General features: G+C 39.9%; 1 protein-coding gene across 1 annotated transcript in view; it reads left to right on the top strand.

Moving 5' to 3' along the window:
- Nucleotides 1-2,544: 2,544 nt before the first annotated feature.
- Nucleotides 2,545-18,802, top strand: part of AHI1 (Abelson helper integration site 1) — a 240,372-nt gene continuing 224,114 nt past the window's right edge. Inside the window, exons 1-3 of the mRNA XM_052645614.1 lie at nt 2,545-2,671; nt 7,740-7,807; nt 9,305-9,429. Coding sequence (XP_052501574.1) covers nt 7,798-7,807; nt 9,305-9,429 — 135 coding nt within the window. The 5' untranslated portion in view covers nt 2,545-2,671; nt 7,740-7,797. The remainder of the gene's footprint in view (nt 2,672-7,739; nt 7,808-9,304; nt 9,430-18,802) is intronic.

Below are 18,802 nucleotides of genomic sequence, written 5' to 3'. Positions count from 1 at the left end.
TAGGCAAGAGACTTTATTTTTCGGGGCTCCAAAATCACTGCAGATGGTGACTGCAGCCATGAAATTAAAAGATGCTTACTCCTTGGAAGAAAAGTTATGACCAACCTAGATAGTACATTCAAAAGCAGAGACATTACTTTGCCAACAAAGGTCCGTCTAGTCAAGGCTATGGTTTTTCCAGTAGTCATGTATGGATGTGAGAGTTGGATTGTGAAGAAAGCTGAGCGCCGAAGAATTGATGCTTTTGAACTGTTGAGTTGGAGAAGACTCTTCAGAGTCCCTTGGACGGCAAGGAGATCCAACCAGTTCATTCTGAAGGAGATCAGCCCTGGGTGTTCTTTGGAAGGAGTGATGCTAAAGCTGAAACTCCAATACTTTGGCCACCTCATGTGAAGAGTTGACTCATTGGAAAAGACTCTGATGCTGGGAGGGATTCGGGGCAGGAGGAGAAGGGGACGACACAGGATGAGATGGCTGGATGGCATCACTGACTCGATGGACATGAGTCTGAGTGAACTCCAGGAGTTGGTGATGGACAGGGAGGCCTGGCGTGCTGCGATTCATGGGGTTGCAGAGTCGGACACAACTGAGCGACTGAATTGAACTGAACTGAACAGGTATACATCTCAGCCAGTCTAATATACTGTGGAATGTGTTATTAAAATGCATAATAATGAGCTAGAATTATAACCTGTCTTTGTAAAGTGAGTACTTACATCACAGCTGTGAGGATAGATGAAATGTGCATAAAATGCCTGAATTGTAAAGCCAATATATGTCATCTATTACTCATTCAAATATGTTTATAAAGTATGAACTACTTGATACGTATTCTGGTAGACACTAGGGCTTGGGAAATTAATGTATAATGTAAACAGTTAAAGTATAACTTATAGAATCAGTGTTCAAAGCATAACAAGATATATACCAGGAATACTTGGTGAAATTAGTTAACCTGATTAAGATTCAAAGCATGGATAACATTTAGGTTGAGACATGGAGGAGTAGGATTTTACAAGGAAGGATTCTTCAAGGAGACAGGACAGCATGTGCAAGAACTAGGGCATGAAAGAGTATGAATTATCTTGCGTGGTACACACAATTCAATATAAATTGAAGCATGACTGAAACAAGGCAATGAGAGATGAAACTAGTCAGGTAGATCGCGTGTCTTTTATCCTTGGCAGAGTAACACAACTTTCTTCTACCGATCATCTTTGAACAATTTCCAAGACAGTGGTATCAAACCCACATTTTCAGTGAGGTCAGTATGACAGCAGTGTGGAGAATGGAATTCAGGGATCAAAACTGGAGTCAAGGGACTGGTAATGAGGCCATCTCACAACATTCCCAATGAGAAGTGATAAAGCTGAACAGAAGGCAGTGGGAGTTAAGATGGACAGATCTTACCCTGGGGATGTTAGAAATGTAGAATGGACATGATTTGATGTTAAAAGCCATTTGGAAGGATCTACAGGAATTTAACTAGAAAACTGGGAGGATAAAGCCAAGATAGAGACCTGGAAAGAGAATTAAATTTTAAGTGGAAAGATGGGGATCTACTGGGTTGGTTAAAATTTATCACTAACTTCTCACAGGATTTGGAGAAACAAATGAGATATGCTTTGAAGTGTGTAGAGAGGCATATGCGAATGGAAAAGCTGGACTCCAAATAAATATGCATAATGCTCTTACCACACGAAGCAACAGGTTTTAGTGTGACTGCAACTGCAGAAAATGCAAGAGTCCTGGAGTGACTTGACTAGTATTTTTCCATCCCTGGTGACTCAGAGCTAAAGATGGCGCCTGTGGCAAAAATTAGAACGTGGGAGGGGGCACTGGGTGTAGCAGAAGACCTTTTGGGGGTTGCTGTTCTGTTTTAAACACATAGTTATCTCACTATAACTGTGATAACTCAGCCCCAGATGAATAATTTTTTCCCCTAAGATTTGATCTGTGGTACAATTCTGTATTCTTCACGCTTAAAAGGATGTTTCATTTCGTGGGCACGATCGCGTGGGGGAGGGTGGTGGTGGTGGCTTGACAAGTGTATTTCTTTGCATCATTCATGTTTCTTTGCCTTGGCGGGTTCCACGACAGCGTTCGTCTGGCTTTGCCCCCTGCCGTTTTTCCCAGAGCTGGCTACAGTTCTGAAGAGCAGAGAGCTTCTTCCGGGTGACAGACGGGACGGTAGCAAGCTCCGAGAAGCACCTGCGTATTCCCAGGGTTCCTTCCAGCTCCAAGGAGAACAGATTCCCTTTCGCGGCCCGCACGGGCCCGAGGAGTCCAACGCGCAGCCCCCCGAGCGCGCGCCCCACCATAGTCTGAGGGCGCGCGCGCGCCGCCTCCGCCTACGCCACACAGCAGCGCCTCCAGACCCCGGAGAAGGCGGGGCTGCGGGAGGGGCGGAGCCACGGTGGGGCGCCGAGGCCGGCCGAGGTCCAAAAGGAGAGCAGGGCCCGCATCGGTTGTCATGGGGACGGCGCCGTAGGCAGGCGCTGACGTCGGCTGGAGGCGCTCTGCCAGCCCTGCGGCACCCGGCGGGTACTCAGAGCCTGGGAGGCGGGCGGCTGGGGTGGCTGGGTGGCTGTCTCACTCCCAGCCCGCCCCGCACGGTCCGGGTGGTGGCTCCCTAGGGATCCGTTGTCGGCAGTTCTGCGCCCTCTTCTGAGTGAGTACCCTGCAGGCTGGTGGTGGCGGGATCCCGGGCCCGGGAACTCGGCCTGCCCTGCCCTCTCTGGGGACAGCAGCGTGGAGGGCTGCTCAGATCCGAGGGCGTGGGGGCGGTGGGCCCAGCAGGGCGGACGGGGGCCGCGAAGCGCCACTGCAGTCTGACCGGCCCAGCGCCGCGGAGTGGAGAGATGTGGTTTTGAGAGTTACCTCTGCGTACTTACTTTTTTTCTCCTGTTCCTGGGCGGATCTTCTCCGGAGCGTTGAGCGTGTTGTCCTGAAAGAGTGAATGCAGTCTTTGCCTTTCCTATTCCTGATTCTGGTTTCAGTTCAGTTCAGTCGCTCAGTCGTGTCCGACTCTTGGCGACCCCATGCATCGCAGCACGCCAGGCCTCCCTGTCCCTCACCAACTCCCGGAGTTCACTCAGACTCACGTCCATCGAGTCAGTGATGCCATCCAGCCATCTCATCCTCTGTCGTCCCCTTCTCCTGCTGCCCCGAATCCCTCCCAGCATCAGGGTCTTTTCCAATGAGTCAACTCTTCGCATGAGGTGGCCAAAGTACTGGAGTTTCAGCTTTAGCATTATTCCTCCCAAAGAACACCGAGGACTGATCTCCTTTAGGATGGATTCTGGTTTAACAGCATACATTTAAATCAGATGCTACATTTATTTCCTTTTAGGGTGTCATCTTGGTGCTGAATCTTGAACCTGTGAAATGCCTTAATTACATCTGAGAAAGGGTGATCGATCTGTTACGTTTCTAAGAGTCTAGTTACATTAATAGGGTTATTTCAATATGTATACAAATAAGAGGAAATATATACTATTTAGGAATCTCTTCCAAATGGCTGTGCTACTTTTCAACATTACTATAAAAACATCTACTGATTGGAGTATATGACTTTTCCTTCTTCTGAGAGAAGGATGCTAACCGTTTTTTCACTTGTTGCATTTATGATTGCTGTTACTGCTTGGTCTTATGGAAGAAGATTGCTTGTTATGAGGACTCTGTGAAGTTAAAAAGTATATATGAAAGAAATTTAAATGCCCCAAATTTTTCATTGTATTTAAAATCTTACCTATTTATAAAGACTATCTTGATTTATTGATTGAATATGTATACAGGTTTTTGTTTCCTTTTTTCCCATGCTGTAAAATTCAGTAAGGAGTGAATCATCCAAGCCTCTGCCTGTTTTTTCCTTGATCTTTAGTCATTTATTGGCTGATAATGAGGTGTTTAGAGAAAAAATAAAATGAGATGAAATGTAACAGTTTGTTTTCCTATTTTGTATTAATGTCTCTTAGCAGGTCCTGTTAAAGGGATTGTGAGGGAGAAGTTTTTAAATATAATGCCATATATGAAGTTCACAATTTCTTTTTAAGTTTGACCTTAATTTTCCTTGATGATCTTATCAAATATAAGTCATTATTTAAGTATTTGCTATAGTACACATTACTGCTTAGAGATGATTATTTCTGTAATGTATTTGCTGTGTTCATCATTGAATAATATTAGTGTTTACTAATTGGATCGTACATTAGACTATTAAATAATAGTAAATAATATAAATACATAATTATGTTTTGTCTATCACATAATTGTCTATTTTTGCCTGGAGAATCCCTGGGACGGGGGAGCCTGGTGGGCTGCCATCTATGGGGTCGCACAGAGTCGGACACGACTGAAGTGACTTAGCAGTAATGCTATAATAATCACATAAAGTAATGGGCCATCCACTGTGCTGGTCACTTTTCCTTTTCAGTATTTCCTCTTCTCCTTATAATAAAGGAGGTGCCATTTTCATTTCCCAGGCAAAAAAAAAAAAAAAAGAACAAGCCTTAGTGAGATTAAGTAGCTTGCCCAAAGCCATACATTCAGTAATTATCAAAACAAGAGCTTATGCCTGACTCATTTTGACCCTATTACTGCCCCACCCCCTTTTAAAATGGGAATACAAAGATGAAGAGAGCAAAGGCCTAGCCCTCTCACAGCTAGCAGTTTGGTTGGGGAGGGGTGGGTAGTTTATCAGAGTGAAAATTCAGGAAGCAGAAGGAGGAATGAAGATCAAGGCACTTCGAGAGCACAGTGTAGACCACTTCTTTCTTGAAACTCTCTTTTTCCTTTGGTTACTGCTCCCAGTTTTTCATTTTCTGCCTGATGTCTTTTAGTTTATTTTGTGGGCCCCAAATTTTCTTTTCAGCATTTTTTTCTTGCAATCATCACAAATACAAATAATGCCCAAATTTTCATCCTCTGTCTCATCACTGGATTGCTATATTCTGTTGTCTACTTAACATAAATGGATTATATGTATATGTATCTCCATCCTTACACACACCCACATATATATATATGTATATAGTAATAATAGCTATCATTTTTGAAGAGCTTGCCATACTGTAGGCATTGTGCTAAGTGTTTTACTTGCATATTCTTATTTAATCTTTATAGTACCCGATAAGTCATTTATTACTATTATTCTCTTTTGAAAGATGAGGAATTGAGGTTCAAAGAGATTAATCTACTGACAGGTAGAACCAGGAATCTAACAATAGAGCTAGTGCTTGTAGCTGCTTAATATCCATCAGGTATCAGCCCAGCATGTCCCACCAAGTTCACTGAGTGTCCCTGTAAGAAATATCTATTATAGTCGTGGCTAATGTTGATGTCTGTTCTGAGGCACTCTTTTAGCGTTTTAATCGTTTAACTCTTAACAATAGTCCTCTGAATAGTTGCCCTTAGACTGACTTTACAGATAAGGAAACAAATTGCCCAGCCCAACTCTTTGGTGGCTCAGAGGTTAAAGCATCTGCCTGGAATGCGGGAGACCAGGGTTCGATCCCTCGGTTGGGAAGATCCCATGGAGAAGGAAATGGCAACCCACTCCAGTACTCTTGCCTGGAAAATTCCGTGGATGGAGGAGCCTGGTAGGCTACAGTCCATGGGGTTGCAAAGAGTCAGACACGACTGAGCGACTTCACTTTCACTTTCTTTCTTTCATACAAGTAACTGTGGGAGATTACAGTAATTCCAAGACTTGTGTTTTAAGCAGCTCCGCTATACTTGCCTGTACTGTTGCTGCTGCTGCTGCTGCTAAGTCGCTTCAGTGGTGTCCGACTCTGTGCAACCCCATAGACAGTAGCCCACCAGGCTCCCCCGTCCCTGGGATTCTCCAGGCAAGAACACTTGAGTGGGTTTCCATTTCCTTCTCTAATGCATGAAAGTGAAAAGTGAAAATGAAGACACTCAGTCGTGTTCAACCTCACTGCAGCCTTCCAGGCTCCTCTGTCTATGGGATTTTCCAGGCAAGAGTACTGGAGTGGGGTGCCATTGCCTTCTCCGACTTGCCTATACTGTGCTATACTCCAGTTAATAATACTACTGGTCTAATTATTCAAGTCTGAAAACCATGAGAATCATCCTTGATTCTTTGTTCTCTTTAGGAGTTTTAATTTAATCTATCTAAAATGTCATAAATTTTCTGCTCAGGATAAAACAAAAGAAGTAAGCCTTTCTTGATGGCTCAGAGTCATAGTTCAGCTGTCTTCCTGATTGTTGAATCACTATGAAGTGCTAGTCCCTCAATTTTGTCTGACTCTTTGTGACTCTCTGTAGCCCCACCAGGCTCCTCTTTCTCTGGAGTTCTCCAGGCAAGAATACTGAGGTGGGTTGCCATTTCCTACTCCAGGGGATCATCCCACAGGGACTGAACCCAGGTCTCTTGCATTGCAGGAAGATTCTTTACTGTCTGAGCCACCAGGGAATCACTATGGAATACTTTAAATATTAGATCTTTATTTGCTTTATGTTTTTTCCTATTTATGTGCGGCCAGGTTTCAGTTACTGATGCAGTTGGCTTTGCAGCCTCTCTATTTTCTAATCTGGGGTAGATTGGAAATTTGATCAGCCTCGTTAGATCTAAATCATCTAGAAAGAGTTAATGCTGGTCCGAATCAATAAGGAATGGGAGGTTTTACTCTGTGGATTTAATGATATCTATTTTGTCTCTGTACTGGATAGTTGTTATAGAAGTTAACTCACATAATTAGTGTATTTGTATAAACATTCTTTTTAGCATGTCTTATCAGACTTTTCTGTCCAAAGTACCACTAATACTAAAAGAAAATGTATGTGGATCTCTGGGAGTCTAGAACCTTAACTGATAACTGTTGAACCAAATAAAAAGAATTTTTTAAGTCTTCAGTTTTATTCTTAAAAATATATGCACATTATGTTCTAATGTGAGAATTAATGTTTTAGACACCCTCATCTTTTAAAAAATAAAAAATTTAAGAATATATATACTGAGCTTATCCATGTTTTAGGTACACAATGATACACACCCAGGTATTGATCTGAGAAGATGGAATGAATGCTTGTGCTAAACCTTCTGTTGTAGCAGTATTTTCAGTGGCAGGCACAGAAATTTTTAAATTCATTATCTGTGAATGTGCCACCCAGAAGTATACTTTACTAGTGCAATAATGTATGCACTTGGGAAAATCAATCCTGATATGGAGTTTAGTTTCTCAGAAGTACATAGAAATGTCCATTTATTTACTTAAAATACTTTAGTGTTAGTCACTCAGTCGTGTCTGACTCTGGGACCTCATGGACTGTAACCTACTACGCTCCTCTTTCCATGGAATTCTCCAGGTAAGAATACTAAAGTGGGTTGCCATTCCATTCTCAGGGGATCTTCTTGACTCAGGGATCAAACTGGGGTCTCTCGCATTGCAGGCAGATTATCTACCATCTGAGCTACCAGGAAAGCCCAAATACTTTAAAAGCATACTAAGTTAGATACTTGTTGCCTTTCAATAATTAAAAAATTTTTTTTCTCAATATATACATATTTTACTCAATTTTGATCCAGTTTGCTTTACTTTAAGACTCTAAACTGATTTAGATGTATTTGAGTTGTTTGTATAAGATAGGGATAAGAGAACTTAGTTTTATTTTTAACCTGTTGAGATAGTGGACAATCACATAATGCTGCATGAAGGATATTTTATAACTTTTATTTGGCAAATCCATTTTACAAGTAAATCTCTTTGTTTTAATAGGATCCTGACTGAATCGGTGCTTTATACTATCACTCAATGCTCTCCGTAAAGCTGAGATATGCCCACTGGTAAGATTTCTATTTTTTATATGCAGTGCATATTATTTACTTTAAAGTGTGGATTCTTTTAAGGGATTCTTTAACCAATTAAGGAGTAAAGTAGATATCATCAACCAAATATAACATTTATAGATACTTCATGGTTTGATATTTCTTTCAAATGAAATGTTGGTAATTAAGGTTAATATGTGTATTCAGTGGCTGGCAATTTGGGACTCAGCTGGGCAGAGTAAATAACATATGGTTAGTTTTTATTTTTTATTATCAAATGGATATTTGACTTTAAAGTAGACTTTGGTGAACTTTTTCCTAAAAGGCAAGCTAGTAAATATTTTAGATTTGGTCTCTGCTACAACTTCTCAACTCTGCCATAGAAGCATGGAGGCAGCCATGATAATTCTTAACAGAGTAGGTATGGCTGTGTTTCAATAAAACATTATTTATTAAAACAGTTGACTGGCCTGCAGGTAGTTTCCCAATACCTGCCCTGGGGCATTCATTCATTCAGCATTTATTTGAAACATGTTTGAGTATTTACTCTGTGCTAGACCCCATGATAATAGCTAGGGATGTCGTTATGAACTACTGGGTATAGTGGGAGAGTCACAGTATATTTTTATATATATATATATATATATATATAGGTATACAAATAATTATACAAATTCAAGCTGGGTTAAATGCTGTGAAGGAAAAAAAGTCTGCGGTGTGAGAAATGGAGAAATATAGATGAGGTTGTCAGGAAATGTTCACTTTACAGGCAACATTTAAAACAGGCATATATTAACCCCAGCCAGGTGTGAGGAGTTAGAAGACGTCTGCACAGGGTAGAAGCAGCTTCATGTGGGAAACTGCCTGTTCTGGCAGAAGAGCTAAAAAAGAATAAAAGGTATGTCTGGCTAGAATGTAGGAATGTCAGGGGCTACTTTTTTTTAATTGAAGCTATAGAGGTAGACAGGCCAGGAAATGAGAACCACGTAGGGCATGTGAATGACTTCTTTTATTTTGTTCTAAGTGAACTGGGAAACTCACAGTCTTAAGCAAGGACTAGCCTGATATGATTTATGTTTTAAAGGGGAAAACAACTTTCAGTTTTTAATATTTGTTGAACGCTTGATTGTTGGCCAGTCGAGTGTTAGTCATTTTTCATGAAAAACTGATCTTTGACTTAGGATTTTTCTGACTTTACACATAAGGAGAATGAAGTTTAGAGATGTTAAGTGACTTGTTTTAAGGCCACATAACTAACAGTGGCAGATGCTGTGTGCATGGTAAGTAAAAAGTTAACTTAGCAAAGAAAACTTTTGGAGGGAGTAGCACAAAAGGTAAGTGGGGTATAAGTGAGTTTGGTGTCACCAAATCCAAAAGAAATGTTGTTTAAGAAAGGACTCGTCAACTGTTTTAACTAAAGCAGGTATTTGCGAGGCTGTGGGGTTTTATTTTTTATCATGATGTATGTGATAGTAGAGTTGCAGAGAAAATGACATGAGTCATTATCATTTGTAGTTGAGAGTGAAGCTAAAGTGAAGACCAAAGTTCGCTTTGAGGAGTTGCTTAAGGCCCACAATGATCTAATACGTGAAAGAAAAAAAACGAAGAAAAAAATTGTCCAATCTGGAGAAAAAATCTCAGTGAGTAATTCATCATTTGGTAATGTTGAGTTGAATATCTGCCTAAAACCAAGAGTTTCATATGAAAACTCTAAGGAACTTTGGAAATTAAAAACAGCAAAATGGTCAATCACATGGTAAAACAAAGCTTGCCTTCGAATCAGCCTCACTCTTGGAGTATTGAGTTCTTGAGTGCAGCCCTACAAGAATAACAGACCAACTGGTTGAAGTGACCAGGGATACCAGGGACATGCAAACTAGCCGTATTACATGGTCTTGCAGAAAACCCTTATTTTTAACCCAGAATTGTGAAGAGTTTAGGAAGTAATATCTTATTTCAGATGTGTAATGGCTTATCTTCCCATAGACTTCTTCATCTGATTCTACCAAGCAGAACCAGGGGAAATCAATGGAATCTTAAAGAGTTACCCTTTTGTACTTGAGGTACCCTTTCAAATGATAGAATTTTTTGGTCCCTTGAAGGGACTGAAAATACAGAACTCAAAGAAATACTAAACAAGTCAGAAATTAACTACAATCTGATTCCCAGGGTATTAGAGTCTGTAATAGTATCCCAGTTAAGGCACTATTCACTCTTCAAACCTGTCTCGCTATTTCCGTTTCCATTTCATACAGTCCTTTGACCATAATCTCTGTGTACTCACAGATACACACACAAGCACAAATAAGTAACTTCATGCAAGTTCTGGCAGTTGGTACTTGCATGTTGCGGTAATTGATAAAAGGAATACACACATTCCTTTAACAGGAGTTTTATGAGTTATATACATCCTACATTTTACTTGTAGCATGTTTTTTTTTTTTTTTTTTTTTTGTAGCATGTTTTAACCTAGTCTGTATTTTGTCATGAGACCTGTTCATTTTAGTGTTCTGTCTAGCAGCCATCAGTGTAATAATTATTTCTTGAGTGAAACAAAAAATTTAATAACCTTGGTTAGGATCCAGCTGCATGCATGTAAGGAGTTCCTGGCACCACAGAATACACTGCATACGTATACACTCATTACGAAGTAAGAACCACTGACAGTTGAGTTCCCTCACTCAATCATGTCTGACTGTGCGACCCCATGAATCGCAGCACACCAGGCCTCCCTGTTCATCACCAACTCCTGGAGTCTACCCAAACCCATGTCCATTGAGTCAGTGATACCATCCTGCCATCTCATCCTCTGTAATCCCCTATGTCCTTCCCAGCATTAGGGTCTTTTCCAATGAGTCAACTCTTTGCATGAGATCGCCAAAGTATTGGAATTTCAGCTTCAACATCAGTCCTTCCAGTGAAAACCCAGGACTGATCTCCTTTAGGATGGACTGGTTGGATCTCCTTGCAGTCCAAGGGACTCTCAAGAGTCTTCTCCAACACCACAGTTCAAAAGCATCCATTCTTCGGTGCTCAGCTCTCTTCACCATTGAACTCTCATATCCATACATGACCACTGGAAAAACCATAGCCTTGACTAGATGGACCTTTGTTGGCAAAGTAGTGTCTCTGCTTTTGAATATGCTATCTAGGTTGGTCATAACTTTCCTTCCAAGGAGTAAGCATCTTTTAATTTCATGGCTGCAGTTACCATCTGCAGTGATTTTGGAGCCCCCCAAAATAAAGTCAGCCACTGTTACACTGTTTCCCCATCTATTTCCCATGAAGTGATGGGACCAGATGCCATGATCTTCGTTTTGTAAATGTTGAGCTTTAAGCCAACTTTTTCACTCTCCTCCTTCACTTTTATCAAGAGGTTTTTTTAGTTCCTCTTCACTTTCTTCCATAAGGGTGGTGTCATCTGCATATCTGAGGTTATTTCTCGCAGCAGTCTTGATTCCAGCTTGTGCTTCCTCGAGCCCAGTGTTTCTCATGATGTACTCTGCATATAAGTTAAATAAGCAGAGTGACAGTATACAGCCTTGATGTATTCCTTTTTCTGTTGGAAGCAGTCTGTTGTTCCATGCCCACTTCTAACTGTTGATTCCTAACCTGCATAAAGGTTTCTCAAGAGACAGGTCAGATGGTCTGGTATTCCCATCTCTTTCAGAATTTTCCACAGTTTATTGTGATCCACACAGTCAAAGGCTTTGGCATAGTCAATAAAGCAGAAATGGATGTTTTTCTGAAACTCTCTTGCTTTTTCGATGATCCAGCGGATGTTGCTATTGGATCTCTGGTTCTCTGCCTTTTCTAAAACCAGCTTGAACATCTCGAAGTTCACAGTTCACAAATTGCTAAAGCCTGGCTTGGAGAATTTTGAGCATTACTTTACTAGCGTGTGAAATGAGTGCAGTTGTGTAGTAGTTTGAGCATTCTTAGGCATTGCCTTTCTTTGGGATTGGAATGAAAACTGCCCTTTTCCAGTCCTGTGGCCACTTTTGAGTTTTCCAAATTTGCTGGCATATTGAGTACAGCACTTTCACAGCATCATCTTTCAGGATTTGAAGTAGCTCAACTGGAATTCCATCACCTCTACTAGCTTTGTTCATAGTGATGCTTCCTAAGGCCCACTTGACTTCACATTCCAGGATGTCTGGCTCTAGATGAGTGATCACACCATTGTGATTATCTGGGTTGTGAAGATCTTTTTTGTATAGTTCTTCTGTGTATTCTTGCCACCTCTTCTTAATATCTTCTGCTTCTATTAGGTCCATACCATTTCTTTCCTTTATCGAGCCCATCTTTTCATGAAATGTTCCCTTGGTATCTCTAATTGTCTTGAAGAGATCTCTAGTCTTTCTTTCTTTGCATTGATCACTGAGGAAGGCTTTTTTATCTCTCCTTGGTATTTTTTGGAACTCTGCATTCATATGGGAACATCTTTCCTTTTCTCCTTTGCTTTCCGCTTCTCTTCTTTTCCAGCTATTTGTAAGGCCTCCTCAGACAGCCATTTTGCTTTTTTGCATTTCTTTTCCATGGGGATGGTCTTGATCCATGTCTTCTGTACAATGTCACGAACCTCCGTCCATAGTTCATCAGATACTCTATCAGATCTAGTCTCTTAAATCTATTTTTCACTTCCACTGTATAATCATAAGGGATTTAATTTAGGTCATACCTGAATGGTCTAGTGGTTTTTCCCTACTTTCTTCAATTTAAGTCTGAATTTGGCAATAAGGAGTTCATGATCTGAGCCATAGTCAGCTCTCTGTCTTGTTTTTGCTGACTGTATAGAGCTTCTCCATCTTTGGCTGCAAAGAATATAATCAGTCTGATTTCGGTGTTGACCATCTGGTGATGTCCATGTGTAGAGTCTTTTATTGTGTTGTTGGAAGAGGGTGTTTGCTATAACCAGTGCATTCTCTTGGCAAAACTCTATTAGCCTTTTCCCTGCTTCATTCTGTACTCAAGGCCAAATTTGCCTGTTATTCCAGGTGTTTCCTGACTACCTACTTTTGCATTCCAGTCCCCTATAATGAAAAGGACATCTTTGGGGGGATGTTAGTTCTACAAGGTCTTGTAGGTCTTCATAGAACCGTTCAACTTCAGCTTCTTCAGTGTTACTGGTTGGTGCATAGGCTTGGATCACCGTGATATTGAATAGTTTGCCTTGGAAATGAACAGAGATCATTCTGTCATTTTTGAGATTGCATCCAAGTACTGCATTTTGGACTCTTGTTGACCGTGATGGCTGCTCCATTTCTTCTCAGGGATTCCTGCCCACAGTAGTAGATATAATGATCATCTGAGTTAAATTCACCCATTCCAGTCCATCTTAGTTCGCTGATTCCTAGAATGTTGATGTTCACTTTTGCCATCTCTTTTTGCCTATTTGACTACTTCCAATTTGCCTTGATTTATGGACCTGACATTCCAGGTTTGTATGCAATATTGCTCTTTACAGCATCGGATCTTGCGTCTGTCACCAGTCACATCCACAACTGGGCGTTGTTTTTGCTTTGGCTCCATCCCTTCCTTCTTTCTGGAGTTATTTCTCCACTGATCTCCAGTAGCATTTGGGCACCCACCGATCTGGGGAGTTCATCTTTCAGTGTCCTATCATTTTGCCTTTCATACTGTTCATGGGGTTCTCAAGGCAAGAATACTGAAGTGGTTTGCCATTCCCTTTTCCAGTGGACCATATTCTGTCAGAATGGAGCAGATTAGGTGTACCATAGTGGATGCTACTCTAAGATAGAACATGATGCTTTTGGTGTATGGTAGGGAATAGTGGCATATGGACAGTGAACATTGCTTATTGGTATATGCCCTCACCTTGAGGAAAGTGGTTTACATTTGGCAAACCAGAAAGAACCCTGGATGCAACCGCAGAGTATTTTTATGGACTCAGACAAAGTGGAACTCATACTTTCTCTCTCTGTCAGAACTGAGCTTTGTGAGCATGAACACGGTACAGTTTATGCCAGGGATGCTAAATTAAATGGATAACCAGAAAATGGGCAGAAGATAGGTCCACTTATCTAAGATCCAGTTTAGGTGTTGGGACACATAAGGGATAGGTGATTAAAAGTAATTTACCCAGTCTCTTTTGGCACACACCAGGCCATCCACAGTCTCTCTTAATTTAAAGATAAAAGTATTCAGGAAGAATTTTTCAGCCGGACAGAAACAGATTATTCCTAGAAAGCAAAAATATTTCTTAAATGCTTTATTTTAAGAAATAGAGGAGAATACCTGTTTTATTTACTAAATAACAGTGCTTTCTTTCAAGCACTTCTAAATATTTTATGTATATTCACTAGTTTTTAATTTAATACAAACAATACAATTATGAAGCTTTATTTACATTTATAGATAGGGAAACTAGATCACAGAGAGTTTGAATAATTTACCCAAAGTTGCATAGTTAGTGATAAAACCTTGATTCAAACTGACAATCTGACTTCAGAATCTACTGTCTTTACCACAACCCAATAGGACCCTGTTCAATAAAATAAGTGATAGGACCTCTTTAGAACAAGAACTCCCATGTGTAGAACAGGCTGAGACTAAAAAGGAAGCAGGCTTAGATAAGAAAATTAAGCAAAGGGAAAGCCATAGAAGAATTCATAATAATGGAAGGTTTATCTTACTGTTTTTCAACAGTGTCTATCAGGCACTCTGATAAGGTTTTTACAAATTATCATTTCTGATTCTCCTGTTAATCATGAAAGTAGGTATTAGAGGTCTTATTTTGCATATGAGAAATTTTATAACCATCTGAATAGAAAACCACTTACTATCTCTGCCAGGTTCATGTAGCCAGAAATAGAGTAAATTGGAGTTATTTATTTATATGTAGGTGGTGCTAGTGGTAAAGAATCCACCTGCCAGTGCAAGAGATTTAAGAAACACAAGTTCGATCCCTGGGTTGGGAAGATTCCCTGGAAGGGAATGGTTACCTGCTGGCGACGGAATGAAACACCAACACTGCAGAGTGGTTTTAATCTTTATATTTTTAACACTTGCTTCTTACAGCTACTTTATTTTATATCCCTAGCACAACAAGCTACAGGGCAAGCTGCCAAGCACTATGATTCAGAGACTATACAGTGCGCAGGCGCAGGGCGAGATAACCTTTACCTTGACTTATTTACTGCAGCTAAGACTGTGTTTTGGGGAACTTCCTTATCAACTTAGAATCCATTTTGTCCCAGGGTCTGTTCCTTTTGAGGAATCAGAGAAACATCCTTGTGTGCAAGAAATGTTCTTTTCCCACGGGAACAAACAGGATTCTTAGCTGAACATCTCGTTTGCAAGAATGTTCAGCCCTGGTTGAGAGTCTCGTTTGCAAGCACTTCTCAACCTTCCTTAAACCTAGTTCCCTACACTGGGCAGAACATCTCGTTTGCAAGAATGTTCAGCCCTGGTTGAGAGTCTCGTTTGCAAGCACTTCTCAACCTTCTTTATACCTTGTTCCCTACATTACCCATTCCAGTATTCTTGCCTGGAGAATTCCATGGAAAGAGGAGCCTGGTGGGCTATAGTCCATGGGGCTGCAAAGAGTTGGACACAACTGAGCACACACACACACACACACACACACACACATTTTCTAATGTATTAACATGTATCAAAAATTTTATTTAGCCCACTGATTAATGAGGGAACCAGTAAGATGTTATAACCAGCTCAAATGGATGTGATTTACAGAGATTTATATTATTTACCAGACAAAATTCAGTTGCATTATATATTAGTAGAAATCATTTACACAGCTTTCCCTTCTCCAGCGGATCTTCCCAACCCAGGGATCAAACCGTCTCCCATATTTCAGGAGGATTCTTTACCAGCTGAGTCACAGGAAAGCCCATATTATTATTTACCAGACAAAATTTAGTTGCATTATATTAATAGAAATATTTTACATAGATTACATACATTACAAAAATCTTTTACGTTCCTGTGGACAGGAAACATTTGCATTGCTATGAGTTTTCTACATGTTAACCCTTTTTCTCTACCAAGTTGTAAAACAGTCAAAGACAATGAAAGCAGAAATAACCAGAATGGATGAGCTAATTTTCACCCACTAGATTTCAAAGACTTTTACTCCACTAAAGTAAAACCAAAACAACCTGAATCCTTCTATTTAGAGATAACCTACATATACAAATTTTGTGCCATATTTTTTAATATCATGTAAGAATTTTAGAATCTGGATTTAAAACTGTAGTCTCCCCTTGATTCTTTCTTCATTGCTGCCTCAAAAACTGTACCTCAGGCCTAAAATAATAGAATTGACACTAAGGAAAAATTTAGTGACTGGGCAAGAAATATGAGAGAAAATGGCTGAAACTAAAATGAAAGATACAGTAAATAAGGACATGTAGAAATACTTGACTTACAAGTCTGTGTTCCCAGACAGCACTAATGGAGCAGGAATAATAGAAAGAGCATGAGGAGGAAACTTTCCCGAGAATGAAAAAGGATGTGGGAAGAGATGAATCCATCTTGCATTCCAGGTAAAGTTTGAGATGAGAACTCTATCTGGAAACTTAAATTTCAAGGGAGAGAGAAATTTTGCTAACATCTAAACAGAAGAAACATATAGTATATTTCCAGCTTCTCTCCAAAAACACTCAAGTCCAAAGACAATGGAGCAATATCCATACAATATTCAGGGAAAATAGTGTTCCAAGGAATGTACTTGCCTACATTGTCAGTCATGTATGAGGGCAATAGGGAGCGTGTGAATTGGGAAAGAATTATGACTTGTGTTCCCTCCTGAAAGAATCAATAAAACTATGGAAGACAGATTAGTTGAGTGTGTAGTACTATCTCCAGATACATGAATGAAAACAAAGTATTTAGGAATAGAGAATTTATAGTCTGAAAATAAATTTGGATGAGCCTTGAAACCAGTTATGTATGTAGAAATTTTTCCATTGTTTCTGCCAGGTGTTTCAAGAAGCTATGGTACAGGGTCTAGTACTGATAACATTGCCTTAGCTTCTAGGGAAAAAGGTCATTTATAGTTTCATTTTATCTCACATTAAATTACATTTCAGGTATCTTAAACAGTTAAATGTAAAAAATCTAAATTAATAGACAAATATTTAAGTAAGAAAATAGGAGTGGGCTGGTTCAGTTTTCCAGTGTGGGAAGATAATCTGATCTTAAATGAAAGACATCCCAAATAATAAGAATATTCTGTCTGCACATAGAAGACCAGTAAGTACTTGTTGAAGGAATAGATAAATCTGAGGTAGAAGATACTTTGAGTCAGAAACAAATACAACTTAAAGTTAGCAAGTTCATTCAAACTATGATTTTTTTTATAGTCACAGATCTAGTACTCAATATAGCCAATAACATAGTAATAGCTAAAATTTATTGAACACTTGTATTCTGGAATCAGAGTTTCTTTTTAGCATTCTATTCCCCTATCAATCTAAACAACCTATGAGTAAGTTCCATTCCAAATGTTAATAAATAAAGAAATGCTACAAATAAATGCTTTGAATAGTAAGATACTATATCTCTTAGGGCTTTCCAAGTGGTGCTAGTGGTAAAGAACCCCCCTGCCAGTGCAAGAGACATAAGAGATGTGGATTCGATCCCTGGGTTGGGAAGATCCCCCAGGGAAGGGCATTACAACTCACTCAAGTATTCTTGCCTGGAGAATCCCATGAAGAGAGGAGCCTGATGGGCTACAGTCCATAGGGTCATGAAGAGTCAGACACAACTGAAGCAACTTAGCATGCAGGTATCTTAAGTGAGCAAAAGGTATGAAAAAAAATTAATTACAAGAGAAAATGACATCAACTGATAAAAATACAGGAACACTTTAAAAGCTATTTAGGTTGGAAATCAGAATGGTATTTTTACTTACCAAGGAAGTATTCAAAAGTTAATTACCAGGGTAGAGAGCAAAACTTTTTAATATACTGTTCATAAAAAGATAAAGCAGTACAAGTATGGACAACTTTTTCAGAAAGTTTAACTATAAAAAGGCGTATTTTCAGTGCTGATGTTGGGGAAGATGGAAAAGGCAATGGCAACCCACTCCTGTACTCTTGCCTGGAAAATCCCATGGATGGAGGAGCCTGGTAGGCTGTGGTCTGTGGGGTCACTGAGTTGGACACAACTGAGCGTCTTCACTTTCACTTTTCACTTTCATGCATTGGAGAAGGAAATGGCAACCCACTCCAGTGTTCTTACCTGGAGAATCCCAGGGACGGGGGAGCCTGGTGGGCTGCCATCTATGGGGTCTCACAGAGTCGGACACGACTGAAGCAACTTAGCAGCAGCAGCATTGGGGAAGATAAGGGAGAGATTTGATGATACAGGACAGGAAAATTTTTTAGAACACAGGTTAAGACCCACCTCTTTATAATGAGAAGGAAAGAGGAAAAGATTGTTTAGAGTACATGAAAATTTGTAGATTTGGTAGTAGAAAGTTGCAGCTTTCCATTTGATGGCTTTTGACTCACCTGTGAAAGTGAGTCAAGAAGTAACAACATTGAACATCAGAGGTAAGTGAAGACAACTTGAAATAGCCAGTGTGCAGAAGGTACAGAATAATGCATACAAACAGATTATGCAGCATGGGAAAATTGTTTGTAGCTTTGAGGTCTCAGTTGAATTTATTGGCCGTATCTTTATAATAGTATCAGTCTTTGAAGTGGTTCAGTTTCTTCAGGCAGCATTCAACAGCCTGGTTATAGATATAGAGATGAACATCACTTAATTTGAACAGTGCCTGGAGTTTTTTCCAGACAGGTGTGATGGATAAAAAGTACATGGTAATGGCAAATGATGAATGAAGTGACAGATTATGAAATCAAAGCATTTAAGAACTAGGGACGAGAGGCATGATAGATAAGGAGGACATATTGAGTTCAAACCATAATGAATGATTTATTGTGGTATTTATTTTATACCACTAAGTGGTATTTTATATAACTAGTGGTATTTATTTTATACCACTAAGTCTGGAGTGGTTTG

This window comes from Budorcas taxicolor, chromosome 9, assembly GCF_023091745.1.
Source record: "Budorcas taxicolor isolate Tak-1 chromosome 9, Takin1.1, whole genome shotgun sequence".
In the NCBI taxonomy this organism is placed as follows: Eukaryota; Metazoa; Chordata; class Mammalia; order Artiodactyla; family Bovidae; genus Budorcas; species Budorcas taxicolor.
Note: the sequence above shows the minus strand (reverse complement) of the source record. Positions and strands in the feature narration are given on the sequence as shown.